General features: G+C 40.4%; 1 protein-coding gene across 8 annotated transcripts in view; it reads left to right on the top strand.

The window, feature by feature from the left end:
* MAPK10 (mitogen-activated protein kinase 10) overlaps nucleotides 1-23,908 on the top strand; it is a 267,071-nt gene that overhangs the window by 145,682 nt on the left and 97,481 nt on the right. For all 8 annotated transcript variants that reach the window (XM_054029918.1, XM_054029914.1, XM_054029915.1 and 5 more), the window contains one exon: nucleotides 13,937-14,106. In XM_054029918.1, coding sequence (XP_053885893.1) covers nucleotides 13,937-14,106 — 170 coding nt within the window. The remainder of the gene's footprint in view (nucleotides 1-13,936; nucleotides 14,107-23,908) is intronic.

Below are 23,908 nucleotides of genomic sequence, written 5' to 3'. Positions count from 1 at the left end.
ATACTTGTACTTCCATATTTGCCATCCATATTATATTGAAACTGTAGAATTACAATAAAGGCCCAGTGCAGGCTACTGAATTGTGAGAATCAACCAGCGGAAAAACACAATAGAAAAGCTAGATAATGCATCACAGAGTTTACTTTTTCACATATTTTGACGATCATAGTTGGGTTTTAATAATTTATGACTGTGCTTTATAATGGCTAGTGAATCTGCTGGAGTAATTTTTATACAAATAACAGTCTTGGGCCTTTTTACACACAATGTGGAATTGAAATAATAAAACTTGGTTTTAATCCACACCAATTTAAATTGAATCAAAATAGGACACTCTTAATCTCTGAAGAGTAATCTCTTAAAAGTGTCCACATACAGACATGCACAGAAATATCCAAAAGGATGAATGAAAACATATTTTTCTTATTTCCTTTCTGGCCTTTATATAGGTAAACCCTTTGTACTGTAACACCTCACTATAGAACTGTTCTCTAACCTCACTATATAACTCTCTGCTTTTACATCTTTGCTAAGAGATGAGGAAGAGTGGCCAAATTTGTGCATGGAGTATAAAGTTTATAGTTTAATTAAATGTGTATGATTGAGGTTCTGCTGTATTGAAGCAGCAGTGTAGCTGATTTTGTACTTATTAAATTGATTTTGAAATTGTTCAGTCATGATGCTTTAAACTCTACAGAACTGAAACTAAACTCAATAAATTAAGTGCAGAAGGAAAGAGGATTCAGTTGTCCAATTCTTGGTCCTGTTAGTTAGATTTAGGAAGTCTAGCATTCATACGTGTTCAGCAGCCACAAATCTTGGAGACATTTTCATTATCAAGGTGAGCATATATTTTTTTTCCCTATTCACTTCTCCTCCTAGTGTGACTAGTGCTTGAGCGCTATTTCTTCATTCATTTTTATGGTCTGATGGAGCACCAGTAATCTGGCTGATCACAAGAATAATATATGTTTCTTGATCGGTGAGAATCATGTTGCATCCTTAGAAAGAGCATTAAAAGTATTACATTTAATACTTAAGCAGCAAATGATTACACTGGGTCCAAGTAACTGAAAATCAAGTAAAAAAAAAAAGTAATATTTGTTCTATATCCGCATTTAATACAAAACAGCAAAAAGGTTTTTTCCCCCCACAAATATCTTTTCCCATTCTCTGCACTTCACATGGCATTCAGGTTCAGGGTGAATCTGGACAATATAATTTCAGTTTTCAGTCTGACAGTTTGCTTCACACATTTTCTTTTCCCCCATCCTCCTCTGCTCGAGGCATTTTCTCTTTGTTCCTCATCTACATATAGATTTTATTTGCTCAAATTCCCCTTGTACTAGAACCATCTTTGGTAGTTAGCAACATTTCATAATTCATCCAGACTCACTTTTTTTGTCACCATCATAGAAAGTTACTTTTACTTTTCATCCATAACTCCCTAACAGAGCTGGGGATGCTCTTTCTATCAAAACATTTGTACTGAAGTAAAATGACTTCTCCTTGTACCTACATTTTCTTCCAAAAAATCCCATTTTCAATTAATTTTTTTTGTTTGCTGTTACCTAAAAAAAGTGGTTTTAGGTTTTTGACCAAAAGAAAGAAATCTAAGAAATACTTTAAAAAAATTATCATTTTTGGAAAAAATTTCATAAGGGGGAAAAATCATTTTCTGACTCTCTCTACTTTTTAACTCTATCTTCTCCCTGTCACTGAGACCCCATAGTAAAATTGTACAGGAATCTTTACATATAATTATCCTCTCACACTAGGAAGTACGTTGTATGCAATCTTAATGCATCAATATACAAGAGGCATCTGACTACCTGCACCATGATCCTCCAGTCTCAGATGAAATGACATCTCAAATGGTGTGTGCCTCTTCCCTATCATGCCTGATTTAGATTTGAGCAGGGGAGAGGTGTTCTTCACCCCTTTTCTTCTTTAATATTCAGAACTCCTTTTTTCCGGCCATTGATGCATGTCAATTATTGGTTTTTCTTGCAGGATGCAGGGTTTTGGAACTTGCTGCATTGAGACCACCAAAAGAAGTACCTAGAATGAAATTTTAGACTGGGATTTTGGGGAAGTTTTGAGCCCTTTCAAAATCTTAGCTTAATTTCTTCCTCATTACCATGACAACCTATGTAAATTGCTTGACCAATCACTATGCGCACGCTCACGCGCTCTCTCGCTCTCTCTGAAATACTTTAAAGACTCCCTAGTTTCAATAACAATCTCATTAATGAACATTTAGAAACCAGATTATTTTGAGAATGCCCTTAGATTAGCTTGAACCACAGAAAAGATCATGTTTGTTGATAATCATGCAGATCTTCATTGGTTGAGCACATCTGGTTTATTTGCAAATTGTTTCTTAATTTTGATAAATCACTCTAATGTCTTAATCAGATTGGATGAAGATATTGCTTGCAGACTTAAACATAGTTGTATTCATGCAAAATGTCCTGTAATTACCCATGGTTTCCGGTGGGTCATTAGTCAACATTCATAATCTATAAAAGAAGCGCTGATCGGCAGCTTAGATTCTTAGGTTACAAATCCTGCCTGTTTAATATCAAGAGTGATTTTTTTTAACGGGGAATTTTAATTACTCTGCTGCTTACCCCTTATTTATTTATAAAAGGGAGACTCCTTTGTTTGCTACCATTTCCATGTCAAGTGCTGTAATTATAAAATAATATCTTAAAAATAGAATTTATAGGGTGATGAGTCTGTTGTGATGTGGCCTTAGGTGTTGCTTCCATTTAATGGAAGTAGTGATGTCCATTCATGTAGCTCAGGCGTCTTCCTTTTCACCCTGCATACACAGTATGGAAAAGAGCTCTTAAATGTTCATCAGAATCTCAGGTGTATCCCACTTCCTTGGAACGATTGCAGAGCTATTTAATATCACTATGAAATATTGCATTATATTATCAATGTATACAGTAAGCTAGAGAAATAGTGCATCTCATTACATGTCTTTCTTCTCTTGCTAAACTCTCTATGCCACCTCCTTTCTTTACTGCTGTTAAATTCACTGTCCTTCTTCGGGCCATCTTCTTTCCTGTTCTCCCTCCTTTCTCTGCCCTCACTGCATCCAGTTTCTCTCTAAGGTTTTGTTACTTCTTCCTCTTAATATAACCAAAACCCACTCTTCATTCACTATTCACGTCACTAAACCCTCACTCCAAACCCTCTATTGCAAACTTCTTTGGTTTCCCTTCTTGTCACTTCTCCGACTTCAGTCTTTCCAAGGTAAGTTGCCTCCATTCTGAATACATTATCTCCTCTATTCTGTCACTCACTCTCTATTTGTTATAGCATCAAATTCAGGCTAGGTTTCAAAGACCTGTGTAATCTTGTCCCAGCTATGTCCCTGTTCTCATTTCCTTTTTCCTCCTTCACAATCCTGCCTGCTCACTGCTCCCTTTGTTGTGTCTCTTACCAATTCTTGGCCTTCACTGCCTCCTGTGCTTGGGACATTGCTCAATTTCTTGTTTACAAAGTGTTTTCTCTCTCCTCCTTCATGACTCTGTTGATATCCCACTTATTCAAAGAATCTTTTCTCCCATGGTCTCCCTTGACCACTGATATCCTCTTCCCTCCCTTACTATTATGACCAGAGTTTTATGTTGTCTGTGTGTTGGCTTTGTGACCTCTTCAGGGCAGGGACCGTGCAACTTTTATGTTCTGTGTGAAGCACCATATACCTTTATGTGGGGTAATGTGAGGAGCTTGCATGTGTTGGCCCTGTTCTGTGTATAAAGAGGTTTCAATGTCCAGAGCTCTCAGTCCAGTTTTTTTCCCCAAAAACATTTGTGTTCACTAAGGGCCAGATATTGTACTTATATGGGCAAAACTCCCATTGAGCTCAATAGGAGTTTTGCCTGAGTAAGCAGTTCAGCAAAGAGCTTCAAATGAGCACTAATAATACAATTCTAAATGCACACGTACTAGTAAGACCAGTTTAAATTCCAATATTATGTGATTCTGCAGAAGTAGATGTGAGAGCTTTATAGAACTGGAAATGAGAGAGATTCCTGGCTTCCTAATAGGACACACAATGTTCACACTTAGCTCCAGAAAATCTCAAGGAATCAGATTTTTAAACTGTGACACTTTTAGCTATCGAAAACTATTTTAGAGTAGTGGGGGTTATGGCTCCCTGTGAGCCTTGAATATAGTTGACACCTGACTGTAAAGTAAGAGGGATATAAATAATAATTAACGTATATGTTGCATACACAGAATACATGATGGTGTGATATAATGGTTCATTGGCATCTCTGTGGTTTGGCCAGCCCAAATTCATATTTCAGAATAACCAGTGATTTAAGTAAACACATGTTAATCTTAGAATTCCTGTATTGTTCCTTGCAGAATTACTGCCTATGTGGCTTTTTATGTGTCTGAGTCAATATTTAGCTAAGTTTCAGAGTAGCAGCCGTGTTAGTCTGTATCCGCAAAAAGAACAGGAGTACTTGTGGCATCTTAGAGACTAACAAATTTATTAGAGCATAAGCTTTCGTGGACTACAGCCCACTTCTTCGGATGCATATAGATATTTAGCTAAGATTTACATCCAATCTGACCTGCACGCAAACTACTTTTTAATCACTTTTGCTTGTGCTATATCCTTCTGAGCATAGTCTCGCAGCTTTTATGGGGAAATGAGGAGATTCATGATTTCTCACTGCTGTAGCATTTCTAATCATCGCCTCCATTGTTAGTACAAATTGTACTTTGAACCCGTATGGAGGAGAGAACATTTAAATAAGTCCTTGTAAGGTTTTGAGTACACGCTTGCCTGTAGCACTCATTGTTTCTAGGAGTCTGAGGAGGATAAAAGCTCAACTGTCCTACAAACACAGTTATCCGTTAAAATATGAAAGCAGCTGAGACCATCAGAGGGGATGAAAAGATGTGAGGGTTCTGAAGTAGCGAAATGCTAGGCATTGCTGGCATTAAAGAAAGGGCCAAAAGAATGTAGAATAAAACCTCATATAGGAATGTGTTTGTTAGCGAATGTGAAAAGATTAAAGTCTCTTTAGATATAAATCAGGAAGAACTGGCCTGGGGACCATTTGGAAGAGGATGATGATGAAAGAGAACATGCACAAGGAAAGAGATCCAAGGGAAGGGAAATAAAAATGAAATGACTGGACATCATAAAGAAGCAGTTGAGCCCCATGGCTAAGTAGGGGGAAGCATTTCGTAGGTCAAAATCCTAAATGATGGTGTGACATTCCCCTGGTGTTATCTGGACCGGTGATCTACTAGGTCACTCCAATCCTTGACTCTGGGAGCCAACCTTACCCTGCTCTGCTATGAGAACCTCCACTCCTGGGCTGTTCATGTACAGCCTTTGGAATGTAAGCTGCTTGGATTGTGCAACCGAATGACACTAGCCAATATCTCTGGTCCCAGACACAACCCTAGGAACCTCTGTCTTGCAGTGTCCAGTTATATCTGGACACTGCAAGCTTAGATGAGTTCATCAATTTAACAAAGAAATTGATATGTACCAGGCTTGTTATCCCAAGGGGAGTCTCTGAAATGCTTCAAATGAAACACGGTGCTTCAGGTAGAAATAAACAAACCAATTTATTAATTACAAAAGATAGATTTTAAGTGATTATAAGTCAAAGCACAAGAAGTCAGATTTGGTCAAATGAAATAAAAGCAAAATGCATTCTAAGCTGATCTTAACACTTTCGGTGCCCTTACAAACTTAGATGCTTCTCACGACAGGCTGGCTGGTTGCCCTTCAGCCAGGCTCTCCCCTTTGATCGGCGTTTTGGTTGCTTGGTGGTGATGTCTGTAGATGTAGGTGGAAGAGAAAGGAAGAGCATGACAAATGTCTCTCCCTTTTATCATATTCTTTCTTCCCTCTTGGCTTTGCCCCCCTTCCGGGTCAGGAGAGCATTACCTCATTGTAGTCCCTGACTGAACAAAGGAAGGGGGGTGACTCACTCGAGAGTCCCACAGATCCTTTGTTGCTGACTAGGCCAGTGTCCTTTGTTCCTGTGAGGCTGGGCTGGGTTTGTCCCATACATGCCCTGATGAGGTGTGAACTGCCCCTCTGTACCTGGAGAGTTTTGCCTGGGCTTGTTTTAAGCCATGAGGACACATTTTCAGCCTCATAACTATATACATGAAATTACAACCTATAACATTACTATAACAACAATGCTCAGTGCATCATGAGCCTTCCGAAGACACCCAACATGACAAACTTTGCATTGGATACCACACAATCATATTATAAGGATGAACATGGGGGTGCGGGGTGTTCCCCCGAGATACAGAGTGTCACAGATGTCAGTTGTGTGGTGTCATCTGCCCACACAGATGAAGAAGGGACACAATGACAAGGGTTTCAAAAAATTATCAATAGAAACAAACTCAGCAAGAAGGCGAAGAATATTTGGCTTGTCAGAGGTGGATCTGTTTGGCTTTCTTTGGGCCTTATTCATGCATGTAGCTATTACATGAATAAAATCTTTGACTTGGTAAGGTTGCTCAGGACAGTCGGAGTTTGCAGGCTCAAGCCCTTATTTCCACTTTGGCAATTCATGAAAAAACTCTATGGATGTCATGATTGAGCCTGTTTATTTGAACAACTCTTTCCTTTTGAGTTTGGGGACCAGATGGTGGGTATAAGACATTGCCTGTGTTCGAGGTAAGGGGTGAGGAGGGATTGCACACACCTGAATCTCTGGGGAGATTCTATTTGAATAAGCGGCAATTGCTCTTATGGATCTAGGGTAGTGCACTCTCGAGCAGGAGTTCTGCCACCTGCAACATATGGAATGTGGTGTTCCTGACGCTGGTCACTCTCTTCTGGATGGGGTAGAGAGATGTGGGGCTATGGCCACCATTGGAAGGACATCACTTGTGCTAGGTTGACTGTGCAGGGGCTTCCATCCCATTCTCTTTCCCTTTCTATGCCCCACACATCCAGGATAGGGTCAGCACCAGTCTGGCCCTCAGTAAAGTAGCTATCATACTGGTCTTGATTCAAAACTCATAGAAGTCAATGGGAGTCATTACATTGACTTCAGTGAGCTTTGGATCAGGCCCACTAACAGTATGACAATACTTATATATATGTATATATTCTGACACATTCAGACCGGACAGCATCCAGAGAGTGGTGGAAGGCAGGTATAGTAGCCCTAGAATGCTAAAGTTCCTATGAGTTGAAAAGGGGTTACCTCAGATCAACTAGGGACACTTGAATCCAATTAAGGGCAACCTCTGACCTTTGAAAAACCCCTCTTCTCATGAGGGAAGGAAGGAGGGACTCTGGTGAAGGATTGGCATCCAGAGGCCAGCATAATAGGACAACACCCCAGAGAGGGGCAGGGAAAGGTTTTCTATTATTGTGTTGCAAGGTTTTGTTTTGTTTTGGTTTGGGTTTTTTTTACTGAAGGGTACTGCTTAGGCCTACCCTCAGGCCCACCTTGTAAATATTGGAAAATAAAACCTGAGTGAGGAATACAAACTCTCTGGAGTGGGACTGATTTACTCCAGGTCCTTCCGCGCTCCTCCCCCTCATCACCAGAGGGGGAAATGCTGAGCCCAGCAAGGTGAAGGAGGTATAAAGTACCTGTAAAGATATTGATCCGTAAGTATTTGTGATATAGTAGGATTGCCAATCATGGGATATGGGTAAAAAGTGTCGTCCATAAACAGCCAAAATAAAACTGTACCTGTTAATGAACAACCATAGAGTTTTTAGGGTGGAAAATAGGCAAAGGAAGCAATGGAATTACATAATATGAGAATAAAGTTCTCTGGTCTTTTAATCTGCAAAGGCGAGAGAAGAATATTTCTGAGAATCATAGGTTTCAGAGTAGCAGCCGTGTTAGTCTGTATCCGCAAAAAGAACAGGAGTACTTGTGGCACCTTAGAGACTAACAAATTTATTAGAGCATAAGCTTTCTATATGCATCCGAAGAAGTGGGCTGTAGTCCACGAAAGCTTATGCTCTAATAAATTTGTTAGTCTCTAAGGTGCCACAAGTACCCCTTTTCTTTCTGAGAACCATAAATCTGGTTCTGTTTACTGTTGTGTTTCCTTCTGTTTTGCCCTCCACGTTGGAAAAAAAAATAGCTAGTCAAAGTTGTGTGTCAAGCAGCAATTGCTGCTTGTGTTTTATCAGATTTTTTTCATTTAATTGTTCCATAAGAGCTAATAATGTGTTTTCTAATGTGCTAGGATTTAGCAATGCCTAAAGCAAGTTCATTCTCCAATCCTTCCACTGACTGTCTTCACAGCTCTATTTCCGTGGTTTTGGCATTAAACAAATTTTAGGTGTATCTCTTCCCTTGCCATTCATAATGAGACATATCCTCAGCTGTGTAAATCTCCAGAGCTCTGATGTCTAGAGCTGATCAAAAAATGAAGAACATTTTTTGCAAATAAATAAAATAAAAATGAAAATTTGACATTTTGCAAAGTTCAAAATGGAATAATTTTTTTCAAAATATTTTTTTAGTAAACTTTGAATTTTTGAAACTTTTGTTTTTCCTCTGTTCATATACCCCCCTCCCCATTTTGTTACTTAGTTCAATAAAATGAATGATGACTAGGGTTTTTTCTTGTAGTACTCACTAACTTTTCCAAAATTGATTAAGTTTTCAGAAGTTGACTGGAAAAAGAAAATGCTGTGTGTGAATCTTTACACATGTGTCATGGTCAAAGACACCCACGCATTGATTTTAGTTTACAGACTCAAGCCTGAGGCCAGTTTATTGACATACATACTAGTGCACTGGGGTGCAGTCCGGAGACTGACACACCGAGAACCACTCGCAGGCGGCTTTTATTTCATTAAACCACAAGCAAAGTACAAACAATACGTCATGAGTTAAGAAATTGGGGTTGGGGTCAGTCGCCCCTTCCTGGCACCTTCCTCATTATTTTCCGAGAATTGGGTGTTTTATTTGGGTATGGGGGCGCTTGGTGGTTTTCCCCCGGGGTGGTACTTGGCACCAGTTTGGGTACATTTCTCGGCAAGTACATGTTATTTTCTGGGGTTTTACGGTTAAGGGTTAAGGGGGTTACCATGGGACGCCTAAAGAAGATCTACGATTGGCTAATTTTGCAGATAGCTGGAATTGGAAAGTTTGCAGATAGCTGCAACTGCAAGAGTGATCAGCTCTTTGCAAAAGCAATTTCTTAATGATTTCATAAACTTGCGGTTATTATATTGCTAAAGCAGTTTCTGTTGTAGCCCTTAGCATTGTTTTTTGTTTTTCCTCCCCCCTCCTCTGGCCATTACCCTTGACCGAGTTTGGCAGAGAACTGTGTTGTTCAGTCTTGCTCAGGCCTGGGCCTGTACTGCTTTGTGTAAGGGTAGTTAGCATAACAGATCTCTGTTGGAGGGTTTATTTCGGGGCCTTCAGACTCTAAGCTTTGGCTATTAAAAAGAAGGCCCCCCTGTTCTATTTCCCCACACATGCGAATTGAAAATTCAGTTCCCATGAATGCTCATGCAGTAAAACTTAATCACACAAATGTATGTAACAAGCAAGCACAAGCATACCCATATTAAAATCCAAGCAATTATCCAGGCACTTTTTTGTATTGTTTGGCAATAATCATTTGACAGAAATGTGTGAAACTAAAGTGGTTTTCGTTCAAAGGGGAAGGAGGGAATACTTTTTTATTTAGTTTTGTGGCACCTGAATTGTACAATTAGTTTGGAACCCCAAAACTATAACATGGCCCAGCTTTGCTGCAAACTTACCGGTATTTCAGCTTCACCAAAAGCTTTGTTGCCATCAGTGACAGTTATTTCTCTGTAGAAGGCCCACATGAGTTCTATGAATTGTTTAAATCCCAAGTAAACCCAATTTTGAGGACTTAAGTGGGGCCTGATGTGAAAGAAATAGCTCAAATGAGAATTTTGGCTCAGCATAAACTTTAATTTTTTTTTAAATGAAATGTATGTTGATAAGATATGAAAGCAACTCTTTGCTTCATGGTCAAAAATCACTAGGGATTGATCATGATCTTGCCCATGCACCCCCATAGTAAGTTCTCTAATTTTTTTGGTTGGTAACCTGTCACGGACTAATTAAATTTATTTCCAGTATTTTGAGAGACTGTATGAGTGTGGGCGAATGACAAACTTGCTGACTAGGCTGTTAACTATTTTTGTGAGTCTGCTTAGGCCTACAATGAACACTGATGAATATTCAATTGTGCGCTGACTTATAAAAGGAATTGCATAGGATGCATGTCAACACAGTATTTAACCCTTAAGCTCTAAATATCTTGATTTTTTTTTTTTAACTTTCTCATAATGAATATTGCATCAATGTCTTTTCCCCACCCTGGATATCCACCCGTGTAGCATCATGTCATCAGTGAACGTGAGGACAATAGTTGGTGTCATTAGATTGCCCAAACCAACCCAAAACCTTTTCAGCTTCTTTATAAATCTATTTTTAGCACAAAAGAATGTGACTGATATTCTGGTGCAATAATGAATGTTGGGTTGAGAGTAGGAGGCTCGCAATGTGAACTTTGTCCTCGCTGTACAGAAAATGATAATGGAATAAAACACATTGCAATCTGTTTGACTACTTAGAGGTACTTGCCTCTCACTTCCAGTTCTGGTGTGCCAGACTGAGCACCATGTGAATATTTCTCTACAGAAAATGGAAGACGGTTCAAGGCTTAACTTTCACAGTGTCATTCTTCTGTTTCTTCAAACGTATTTTTGAGTCATTCAGGACTTTGTCTTGAAGCTTGAATTTGGCACTGTGTCAGTGTCCATAAAACTTATTTTTTTTGTGTTTCCAAAAAAAAAAAATCCTTGCACTGTTGGGCTCATAACAAACTGTAATATTTTAATTGCTTCTCTGAAAATGATGTTTACTGCCTGAATGAACAGCCATGTTAATCAGAATGTTTCAAAACAATGTGGAGAAGATGGCCTGTTTCCTCAAGGGTGGCTGGCTGCTATCTCTCAAAGAGGATGGGACAAGAGGAGGCATGAAAAATATCTAAATGAGCTAGTTATAATTAAACAGTGCTATCCAGTGGAGTGGTCGTTCTCATGAGAAAATTGACAGAATATTAAGCATTCTAAGGCAAAACCAAGAAGAGATGATCTTGACAAAGTCAGTTTTTGAACTTCAATGCTCACTTTATGGAGTATTGGCATTTAAAAACAAACAAGCAAATAAAAAAAATCCTCACAATGAACTCTTCTCCTTGCCCCAACCCATCAAATTCACATTGTTTGAATTCTATGGCCATGTATCACAGTTGATCGTGACAGCAAAGTTTTGATTATGTAACAAAATATATTATGATCTATTGTTTTTAATAATAGAATAAGTTAAATCAGTTAGATTTCTCTAACTAAAGATGGATTTAAAGGAATTAATGATGGACAACGAGGGAGGGTGGTGGATAGTGAGTGGAAGACACAGACTTGGGGCTGGTTCCTATGCTCATTGAAGGTAATAGAGAAGCTTTTTTAGACTTCCATGCATGTACTATCACAGAGGTGGGCAAACTACCGCCCACGGGCCACATCCGGTCCGCGGGACCGTCCTGCCTGGTCCCCGAGCTCCCGGCCCGGGAGGCTAGCCCCCGGCCCCTCCCCTGCTGTCCCTCCTCCCCTGCAGCCTCAGCTCGCTCCGCCGCTGGCACAATGCTCTGGGCGGCAGGGCTATGAGCTCCTGGGGCAGCGCAACTGCAGAGCCTGGCCTGACCCAGCGCTCTGAGCTGCATGGTGGCGGCGGCGGCGGCAGCGTGGCCCGGCTGTAGCGCCGTCAGCCACCGGTGCTCCAGGCAGTGTGGTAAGGGGGCAGGGAGCAGGGGGGGTTGGATAGAGGGCAGGGGAGTTCGGGGTGGTGGTCAGGGGGTGGGGCTGTGGATGTTGATCAGGCAGAAACAGGGGGTTGAATGGGGGCAGGAGTCCCAGGGGGCAGTCAGGAAGGAGTGGGGGTTGGATGGGGCGGCAGGGAGCGGTCAGGGGCAGGGGTTCCTTGGGCAGTCAGGGGACAGGGAGAAGGGGTGGTTGGATGGGGCAGGGGTCCTGAGGGGGCCGTCAGGAATGAGAGGAGGGGTTGGATGGGGCAGGGAGTCCCGGGGGGAGCCATCAGGAATGAGAGGAGGGGTTGGATGGGGCGGCGGGGGTCCGGGGGCATTCAGGGGACAGGGGGAGTTGGACAGGGCAGGAGTCCGGGGTGGGGGGGCAGATAGGAAGTGGGGGCTGGGCCACGACCCCCTCCCCTAACTGGCCCTCCATACAATTTACAAAACCCGATGCGGCCCTCAGGCCAAAAAGTTTGCCCGCACCTGTACTATTAGCTACTTAACCCTCCATCCTGCAAGATCTGGAGCACCTTTGGTTCCCATTGAAGTCAATGAGCATTAAAGGTGCTCAGCATCTTGCAAGACGGGGCCTTACTTTACTAACTTTTTTGCTGTGAGTTTAATCCCCAATTGACTATTTGCTCAGAAGCTGATGAGATTAGTCCCTGTGACTTTTTTTGGGGGGGTGGAATCACCCAGATCATTTACTCATTAATACAGGGGAAACGTAATTCAAGTTATTTATATCTATATGAACCTGTACTTTCACATTTTTTCAAATCTGGAGTTTTTATTATAGTGTGTAGAATACAAAGTATACAGTCTAGGACACAGTACTCAGTTGGGGTCTGGCATTCAGTGTATGCATTCAGGCATATACCAAGTTTTAATCATGGGCTTTAAGGCTTTAAGAGTCCTTGTTTTTTTCAGTTGAAAGATTTATATGCTGGAGTGATAAAATTAAAAAGAAATATGTAATGTTCAAATCATCAAAGGGTCAAGGAGATGGCATTTCTCGAAGAAGTTAGAAGACGTCATTATATGATTGGAGGTGTCTTATAAATCCATATCAGATTACCCTCCTATTTTCTTGCTGACCACTAGGGATATGAAACTGGCTGGTATTTGCTACTGTTCTTAGTTATACATGGAGATGTTCATGTATTTATGATAAAATACTTTGTATTGCTTTTCAGAGGCTTTTGTACCCCAGCCTCTGAAAGTTACCTCCTGTTGTTGCAGGACCAAATCCTGACATGCTTACTCTGCTTTTACTCTGGTTCAGTTTTATTTCAGTGAAACTTTTGTTTGAGAAAGGACAGAGCTAAAATTGATAAGTCTCTAAGATTTCCCCTATCATTTTAAAATTCAGTCATAGTGCCAGGATCCTCCTCCTTGGCAGAATGTCTACTAATATTTTTCACTTCGTGCAGTCTGGATCCTAGGACAAGGGTCTAAACCAAAGAAGGGCAGTGCACTGCCATACTCAGTGAGAACTGCTCAGAATCTCTCAGGCAGGATCAGTCCTATAATCGTGGGCTTGTTTTTGTGCTTCTCTGAAATGATTTGTGGCTTTGCCCTGATGCTCTGCAGTAGTAGCACCCCTCCTTTATTTTTTCAGGCAACTGCTACAGTTTACAAAACTTAAGAGCTTAATTCCCATGTCATTTGCACCATTTTACATTGATGTAAGTCCACTGATGTTAAAGGAGTTCTCAGCTACTCCTGGTTTATTGCAGTGTGAGAGGAAAGTCAGACCAAAAGCACCATATAGAACCCTCCTGCAAAAGCCCTGAAGTACCAGTAATGGCATGCATATACCAGTGGCTGGGAATGTCTGTTCTACAGACACTGGCTAAAGAAGGCTTCAGGACTTTGCAATGGAAGTTTCCTAGGTGAAGGAGAGTTTACTGTTGTATTTGAAAGCCTTTGAGAAATCATCTGACGGTGTACAAGTCTCTGACAATGAGCATAAAATGACAGCAATACATATTTGAAAACTAGGCTCTCTTTCATTGTTATGCTGATGATTTACTGGTCTTGGTTTTGTCTTTTTGTCAACTCCTCATCTCCATGACAGGGATTTGGGAAACAAGTGGATGTGTCATATATTGCCAAACATTACAACATGAGCAAAAGCAAAGTTGACAACCAGTTCTACAGCGTGGAAGTAGGTGACTCAACCTTCACCGTTCTCAAGCGCTACCAGAACTTAAAACCTATTGGCTCTGGTGCTCAGGGAATAGTTTGGTAAGTCTCTTCAGTTTCTTTTATTTATGCTTTTAAATAGGATATGCCTTCTGCATTTCTTTGGAGTTTGCTAGCTCCAAACATTGTAAAAATAACAGTTAAACAGCAGACATCCCTAGAGAAAAAGAGCCTAGTGTTCCTCTAATAAATGTTCTTGCTGTTGTGAATGGCAGCATTGGGTTTGTTTCTCACATAGCAAGTATTAACTAGCAAGAAAGTGGGAGACAGATCTTACAATAATTGACAACTGTAGCCCTTATTTGCAGCAGAAGTGCAAATTATATATCAAACAGACCCTGTAATTTCTACTCCTGGCGCAATAAAAGTCACGGAGATCTGTTTAGAAACAAGTCACATCCCATAGGCATCTTGAAGCTTTCACATATCTGCATGACAGATAATGTTTTTCTTTATTTTAAGTGACATTTCAATGCAATGTTTAAATAATCCAAATGAATGACAGAAATGTAATAGCTGATATTATGTAATATATACCATTAATAGAATTCACAGAGTAAATAATCATTTAAATAATCACATTAAAAGCTTATGTGACATTTTCTTTTACATTTGTTTCTGCAGTTTTAGAGATGGTCCTTTCCTTTTGCCAGTGGTTTATAGTGTGAACCCCTGTCCAGTGGTACTCAGCATATTTGTTTTAGACAGCAAATAGTTCTTTCCCCCGCCCCCCCCCCCCCAACTACTTTATCATAGATGTCATTTTCTGTCTGTCTTCTCTAACACTGCAGTATTGTGAATTTAATGTAATGCTACCTTATCATGGGAGAGAATGGCAGAAACATGAACTTTCTCTAACACAAAGGCAAGTGCAGTTCCATAGATTGCTCAGCATGGACACTAAAAATTAGCAGTGAACCATGGCATCTGTACCTTCAACCCCTTCCAAGTCTGCATCACTTACAGAACCTATGCCACTTCCACTGACCAAACTGTGTAATTTCAAATCTGCTTCATGGCATCAAATTGAGAATTTATTTATAGTTTTTATCATACCTTTTTTTCCCCAATTTTTTTACAATCAGATTTTAGAAAGAAATATAATGTATGTATTAAGTGCTTTTGTTTGTTTTCCCAGGATGTTTCTCCTTCACTACCTAGCATTAAGCTCTTGTCTTCTCTTCCTACTTTGCACCCTGTATTGCTGTGAAACTCCTTCCTCCTCTCAAATCAAATTTTCCTATGCCTATACATAACTGATTTGCTGTGAAGTTCAATTATGAGCAACAAAGAACAGATAAAGCTAAAGGCATCTAAATAGAATCAATAACATCCTGTGATATTCATATTTCATGCTGAGATTTGACAGGCCAAAAATCTGAATGCCTTAAGCAAAAAAATCTCCCAAACAAACAAAAAGAATCCCAAACACCACCCAACAAACAAAGTATAAGCTAATACAAATCCCCTGGAATAAATGAATAATGGGGTAAGGCTGCAAAAAGACCAGCGTAGTTTTGGGCTGCAGATGTTAAGATATCAAATCATGGATTAGGAAGACAAGATTCATTTCTATACAAAACCTGAAATATTTAGTGTTGAATTTCAGGCTCTAGTTTACCAGAAGGATACTGACAAACTGATAGGTGCAAAGGAAGATGAATCATTGGTAGGGTGGGATGAAGTGATTTATTTTCAAAGACACATTCTAAAAGGTATCTGTAATTTGGCTGTGAGAAAACAAGTGGGGAGATATGCTAAAAGCCTACAGATATTTGAAGGGTGTAAACACCAAAGGCAGAAATACATTATTTTGTGTGATGCCTGTGGATAGATCTAGAAGGAACTGGATGATATTAAGAAAAGGAAAATGTAGGCTGACAACCTTCCTGTCAGTGAGATGTATTAGATTGTGAAATAATCTCCCAAAAGAAGTGGTGGAAGCCTTGTTACTTGAAACTTTTAAACCTTAATTGGCCAAAACATAAGAACATGGACCTGAAGGGTTTTTCCTTACATTGACAAAAAGATGAACTGAGTGATCTTTTTAATCTCTGAATTCTCTGATTCTAGAAGATGTACTGTATTTAGCTGTTCTTTCTCACCCCTGCAATCCCCAAAGAAATTGTGCTGGAGAAAAAAAAATCTGATTTTTTTGTGGTGTGAGTGGAAAAGTGATTTGGTAGTCTGTTGGAAAATGTGTTCGAGAAATAACCAAAATTGGCAAGATTATCATTTAATAACATTGGCCAAAAACCACACTGATAAATAGTTTTGGAAACATTCCAGCCATTTAAAAAGAGGCAATAAATAAATGACATCCCCAAAAAGTGGGATAGCCTCCATTTTCTTCTCACACTTGAGGAACAACAGTGCAGTTTTTGTGCCAAGAGATAGGGAACAGCTGCTTTTCTTCATCCTCACCTATGCCTATTTTCTCTGAAAGATGATCAAACTTGGCATCACGTGAATGGCAGTGAGCCTCAAAAGTAATGGTGACAGCTGGCTCTGGTAGAGAAGATTTCTTGCCAAGCTCATCTTGTTCTTTAGGTGAGAGAAATGCTGACGGAGTCTCTATGTAAATAACTGGGAAGACCTATGTTATGTTATCTTTTTAATTCCAATGACTATGAATATATTACATCTGCTTATTTATTGCTCAAGAAAATTCAGAGATTTTAGGGGCTCAATTTTAGCTCTTGTTGCCAGAAGTGCTTAGGTGTTAGGGGGACTGGATATTTAGTAGCGGATCAGATTATTCCTGAGCCATTCTGTCTAATCTGGATACTGGCATGATGACTTAAGGATAGGGACCCAGGTGCAGTACACTCAGCAATGATCCTTATGGCTGGACTAAAAGAAGAGCAGTGTACATTATTCCTGTCATCTACTTTCATATATAATGAGGTGCTAGGAGTTTACAGGGTGTTTGGCTACACACACAAGCCACCTATTCTTGCCCTATTGGGGTTTAAGAGCGTTGCCTAGTAAATCAGCCAGGCCCCACATCTAGCACTCAGTGGAAGATTTGGTCACAATTCTGGATGGCTCCTGGGAGGATAAAGGTTGCCCAAGGCCTTTTCTTTCTAGAATAGCCATAGAAGAGGAAGAGGATTTAGTGCAACTAAGTACTAAGGTTTTTGCAAGATCTGGGTGGTGGATCATAAAGGGTAATATGTGGTATAGCACTGGTGATAATGTCAAGTCAAACCCCCATCAGTGTACGAGAGTCACAAGGTATTGAGATCTTACTCATCCCTATAAATAAAAATTAACACAAACAGGAGATTATAAATGCAAAATGATTCATGTGGGGGAATATCACCCAACCACAGAAAAATAGGGAGTTCTGGACGAGAAGAAATTAAGATAAACATGGTCTTACTTCATTATTCCCAGAGCAATAACCCCAACACAAAGACACAGTCTCAGGATGGGAGTATTGAAATAAAGAAGTAAAATCCTCAAAGGAAGGGTAATCTCTCAAAACTTTGTTTAAAAAAAAAAGAGAGCGAGAGACCCTACCATATGAAGTGTTTTTAACGCCCATTGCATCCATGTGAAACAGTTATAAATGTTTCAAGACAAATGCCATGTTGAGATGTGTTGATTATAAACATGTTCGGTTCAATATTCTCAGGTTACCCTGAAGTTAATTCCTTCTTTTTTCATACCATAAGGGTTTCTGCTAGTCCGAGTTCATGTGGAGGTTTTTGTAAGTACAGAAGCAGAACACTTGTTTATGAGCAGGGGTTTACTCCTTGTTCCTGCCACCTGTGTGTCTGTGAAAAAGATTAGTTGATTAAATGGCAGCGTATGTTTGTATGAATGGTATGTTTGTTTAGGGGGGTCTGTAGCATCCTCTAGTGCTGCATGTGTACATAAATAATACCACTGGCAACGTTGAAACATTTTGTTGTGTTATCTCAATGATCATATTGTGCTCATGAGCTGTGGCATTGCTGGGGAGTATATGGGCTAGATTCTTCAGTCTGCATAGGACACTTAAGCTCTTACAGGGAGGGATTGTCCCTTTGTTCTGTTTCTACAACATCTAGGGCAAGGGGTTTCTGGTCTATGACTGAGACTTCTAGACTCAACTGCACTATAAATCATAAATAATAATTTATGTCACATGGCCTGAGTATCTGCAGATGGCCAGCAGACAATTTCCCCTCCATCAGTGTAGCCATAACCTGCACCAGCCACAACCCACCACTGGTATATGGGGAAGAACAGGGCATATCAGGGGTGTGGAGTAGCAGAGGTCAGACAGAGAAGAGAAGATCCTCTGTGGTTTGTAGCTAATATACAAAAGAATATCATAGGCTTACCTACCCATGTTTCTTTCACTCATCTGACTGAGAACTGGTGTGTAGGAGCTGTTAGAAGCTGTGTGGCTTCCCATTACAGGAAATGTTGTTTTAGTTGACTTATGCAACAGCCTGAGGAAAAGTTATCATCCTCTGCTTCAATATTTGTACATAGAGGACTAGGTCCTCAACTGGTGTCATTTGGCGTACCTCCATTGAAGTTAACCTGAATATCTGGCCCCAAGGATGTAACACTAACTTTCACAGGAAGAGGAAGAGAGAAAACATTTCTTTCTGAACAAAAAGACTAAACTGTCATTTTACACCATGTGTAATCAGTTATTTCAGATTTAGAAATGATAGCTGCAGAATAACAGCCTAAGAAAACAAAAGCACAGAGTGACCCAACCTCTACTCAGAGGAATTTTAAAAATGTACACCGATTTGTAGCCCTAGCACTTTGTGCTGCAGTCGCAAGTCTCAGATGATCAAGTATCTCAGGCCTAGTTAGAATTTTGAATGCAATTTTCCCAAAATTGCAGGAAGCGTGTTGATAATTTAGTCAGTGGCATTCTTTCATGTGACTCAGAACTGAGCAAATGCACCTATGTGATGGCAATTCCATTCAAGTTAGGTAATCCTGTAGAACCAAATCTTGCAGTCTTTTTGTGGGCAAAATTCCACTGGGCTAAACTCACAGTGGCAATCATTCTGTCTACCTACAATTTTTTTCTCTAGTTTGTATTCTTTAGAATGGCTTCTAGTCTTCATTTTCTATCCTAAACTATTACTTATGTTGCTATGTGCATACACCTTCTACCCCAGAAATTGCTGCATTTCAGTAGTGGTTGAAGCGGTCCCTTTGGAGAACTCGATCTGTAAGGTTCTTTGGAAGAAAGGCAGAATATATATAGTAAATGCCAGTTTTTATTAGAGAAAAGGTGGGTGAGGTAATATTTTTTTTTATTGGATCAACTTCTGTTGGTGAGAGAGATAAGCTTTTAGAGCCACACAGAGCTATTTTTCAGGTCTGGGAAAGGAACTCCCATCATCACATCGATCATTTTCCTGTATGAGTTAATTCGAGAGCATAGTGATTGTCTGGTTTCACCCACATAATTGTTGTTGGGATGTTTAGTGAACTGGATGAGGTACACCACATGTTGTGATAGGCACGTGTAGGACCCCTGGATATTGAAAGGTGTGTTGTGGGGGATGTTGATCATTGTAGCAGTGGAGATATGTCTGCAGGTTTTGCATCTGTTGTTCTGGCAGGGTCTGGTGTTGGTTTGAGTTACTGTATCCTGGCCTATAGGGAACTTGCTTCTGATCATGAGCCTGGAGAGGTTGGGGAGGTTTGGGGGGTTGTTTGAAGGCCATAAGTGAGGGTTCAGGGAAGACTTATTTCAGGATAGGGTCCTCATTGAATATGAGTTGTAGTTGTTTGTTGATACCATATGGGTTCCAGTGTGAGGTGGTAGGTGACTACTAGGGGTGTGTGGTCAGAGGGGGTTTTATTTCTGTATTGAAGAAAGGGGGTTTTTTTTGTGGTTTTTTTTGCGGTATTTGGGTGGCCTGTTCCATGACATGATCTACTTTTTTGGTGGAGAGTTCTTGTTTGAAAGTAGTTTCGAGTGTGTTAAGGTGTATATTCCGGACTTTCTACTTGGAGAATATTCTGTGGTACCTGAGTGCCTGGCTGTAGATAACAGATTTCTTGGTGTGTTTGGGATGGTTACTGGATCTATGAAGGTAAGTGTGGTGATCCATGGGTTTCTTGTATACAGTTGTCTGTAGAGTTCCGTTGATGAAGCTGATCATGGTGTCCAGGGAGTTGATGCTAGTGTGGGAGTGTTCCAGAGAGAGTTTAAAGGATGGGTGGTGGTTGTTGAAGTAGTGGTGGAAATCTATGAAGGAATTTAAACCATCTGTCCAGAGAATGAAAATATCATGGATGTATCTCAGGCATATCATTAGTTTTGTGGTGCATTTGTCCAGAAATTTTTCTTCAAGGTGGCCCATGAAGAGGTTGTCCTATTGGGGAGCCAACTGAGTACCCATCATTGTTTCCATGGTTTGACTTGGTTTAATTGGTTTAACAGGCCACTTTACTTTGAATGGTCCCTTTATAATATGTGCTAACTACTTACCCTAAACAATCTCTTCCATATTTAATTGCACATTTTCATTTAGCTCTTGACCAGATGAAATGATTACCCTCTGATCTACATCTGGAACAGTAACTCTGACTTTCCGTTGTTGTATCTGTGATTGGTTTCCCAAGGAAACAATGTCAAATTTAATAAACACATTTGGAATTTGGAATGCTGACAGCTGTATCCTGAGGTGGTAAGCTACTGCCGCTAACTTCATTAGGGGTTGCAAATACTCAGGATATGGCCCTGAGTCTTTAAGGAATGTTTGTGTAACAGTGTTTGACTGACCAGGGGCAGAAGATCTTTCTTAAGACGTGATCATTGCAGCCTTTCTCCTGGTAGGATTGCAGAGGCTATTTGCTCAGCCACTAGGGTGGGAGAAGGGGAAAAAATGCCCTGGGATTGTTCTCCCTCCAACAGCTTGGCTGGATTCCGGCAGGAGCTACCTTCAGCCCTGTTTACTTAGAGACTGTGTTGCCACAATGTTAAGCTCTTGTGCAAAGTGCAGGGGATAGGAAGCTCCAGAATGGGCTTGGAGGTCTGCATAAGAGTGAAGGACTTATATTCTACCTCTGCTCTGCTTCTTGTAACTTCTTCCCTTTATTAATATCTTGAAATAGTGGGGAAAAGAAGGCTGAAAACGTTAATGTGTATCCACTCGGAGTGCCTGGAGACACCTGAGACAGGATGAAGACCCATTTTTTAAATTAAATAGGGACTTGAAATATATGAAGTTTGAGCAAGAGTTATTGTCAGTATCTTCTTTTTTTCCCCGTTAAAGTTTAAAGCAATAAATAAACAGACTGACATGTAATTATTTGACAAAAATGATTCCTCACATTTTTATAATGCTCCTTTATCACCTGAGAGGCTTCTGGTAGGAAGGAAGTTGCTACATATTTCAAGTTTATCTTCTCATATTTCATATTCCTTTGTTAGTACACAGAAATCTGAGAGAGAATTCAGATTCTGTAACCATGACAAGATGTAATAAAACCTGCTACAGTGTAACATGCCCTCTCTGGTGTTTTCACATTCTGTTTCTCTCTTTATAAGGAACTGATAAGGCTCCCACCATTGTAGTAGCTATTGTAGGCACCAGTGTGCTCCCATTTCCTCTCTGAGGCCTTATCTAAACATACAATTTAACTAACTTGGTTTAGAAACTAATTAAATTGGTACAACCCTCTTGTATGGACATTTACATTGGTTTAAGGGTATCCTATATTGATTTAGCTTAAACTGATTCCTTACTGACATAAGCTATATCAGTGTAAGGCATTCTCACGCTGCTTTAAGAGTGTCCACGTTAGAGAGTTTTAATCTAATTAAGCCAGATTTAATTAAGTCAGTTTCCAAACTGATTTAGTTAAATCAGTTCAATCTCTATGTGTATACAAGGCCTACCTAACTTGCATTGATCTCCACAGCTCCCTGCTCTTTCCTTGGTGCCCTCTCATTCCTCACATCTGGCCATCTCAAAGGATTTTTAAATGATCCTTTGATTCTCCTCCTTTCTGAGGTTGCCATTGTTTTCTACTATAGTTGAGTAGCAGGCAAGTTTGGGTTCGAGAAAAGGCTGGGTTCAAGTCTGACTATTGTCCACAAATCTCAGTGATTTCCTGATTGAATTCAAACTTGCCCCTGCATCCCAGGGTGAAATCCTGGCCCTACTGAAATCAACAAGAGTTTTGCTATTGTTTTTGATGGATTCAGGATTTCACCCTAAGCTAAAGCTCAAAGCTCTTCAGGGCAGGCCTGTGGAAAGGGGCCAGTGCTCTCCTTTTCAACACTCTCATACCACACAGGTTTCTTCTAGTGATTACCTCCTCTTGCTTTTGCATCACAGTCTGTCTGCCCACTCATATTTACAATGGTCACTTTCTGTCTTCTGACAGATCCAAATGCTGTTGGCATGGGAAGTTTACACAGAAATCGCTACTATCATTCTGTATATTACTAGCAGGAATCTCTCTTTCAATCTCTCCTCCCCCTGCCCCCCAGACCCACACCATTACATCTCCTCCCCTTGCCTCTCTCTCTAATGTCCTGCTCTAAAAGATGATATGAACATGGTCTTCTGTCAAAATAACATTCAAATACCTTTCCTGAAGTAAGTCGTGTGAATTGTCTAATACATAAGCAGTAAATTTGGTTGTTTTGTTGTTGTTGTTTGAACTGAGTGGGAATTCACAGCTTTGGGGGTGTCTGATATTCTTTACTTTTGTAGCTCAAGGAAGGGAATATTCCTGAGTCAGTGGTACTGTTATAGCTGCACTAAGTTTGCCATTAGATTAACCCTTCCACAAACTTCTGTTTCTCTTGCTAGAATTCCAGTGCCAGCTCCGGCTGAGCACATCGGGGTCTCTACTACAGTAAAACAATGACTGTTATCATATGGAAGAAACAGGGATGGGAAGCAGAGAAATAGACAAACAGCAAAACAAAGAAGTAATTGAATCAGAAATGGAAAATAAATACTAGCAAGTCATAAAAGAAATGTGGCTTTTGTCACTTGAATTTCATTATCAGACTGTATTGCTTATTTATGATCTAATATTATATATTAGGTTATATATAAGTTTGCACAGTGCTTTACAGAAAATGAAAGGAAGTTGTCCTTCTCCCAGAGACCTTACATCCTAAATTAAACAAACACAGGAAATATGTGTGATTGGTTAGACCCCCGCTTCCTGGGGTGCCACCAGATGTGCTGGGGTCCCACTGAGCCTATCTGTCCTACCAACCTGGGTCCCCCCCATTCTGTGTTGCTGTGTCAGGCTCTCAAGCCCTCTTCCAGCACACAAACAGGTAGGGACACACCCAGCTGTAGAATCACACAAAGTCTGCAATCAGCTCTCTGTGGGAGGACTCAGCTAAGGGAATGCCCAGTGCCCCTGTGCACACTATATAGAGATCTATATAGCGTAAGCTCATAAAAATCGTCCCCTCCCTCAATGTGGAGGAAGCTATGCACAGCTCTTTCCTCTCCCCCACCCCCCAGTTATGAATTGCACAAACTGGGTTTTGGAATAAACAAAAACATACATTTATTAACTACAAAAGGTAGATTTTAAGTGATTATAAGGGATAGCAAACAGAACAAAGCAGATTACTGAGCAAATAAAACAAAACACGCAAACTACGCTTAATATACTAAAGAAACAGATTACAAATAGTAATTTCTCACCCTAAATGTTGCAGAGCTTCTTCAGCTCAGGGTTCCAGTTATTTCTCTTCACAGCCTAGACCCTTATCTCAGCCTGGACTCAGCCCTTGCCTTTCCCCAGCTTAGTTCCTTTGTTTCTTCAGGTATTCTTAGCAGTCTTCCTTCTTGGGAAGGGAGGCAGTGAAGAAGAGCCCTGATTAACTCAC

The sequence above is a fragment of the Malaclemys terrapin genome, chromosome 5 (assembly GCF_027887155.1).
Source record: "Malaclemys terrapin pileata isolate rMalTer1 chromosome 5, rMalTer1.hap1, whole genome shotgun sequence".
Taxonomy (NCBI): domain Eukaryota; kingdom Metazoa; phylum Chordata; order Testudines; family Emydidae; genus Malaclemys; species Malaclemys terrapin.
Note: the sequence above shows the minus strand (reverse complement) of the source record. Positions and strands in the feature narration are given on the sequence as shown.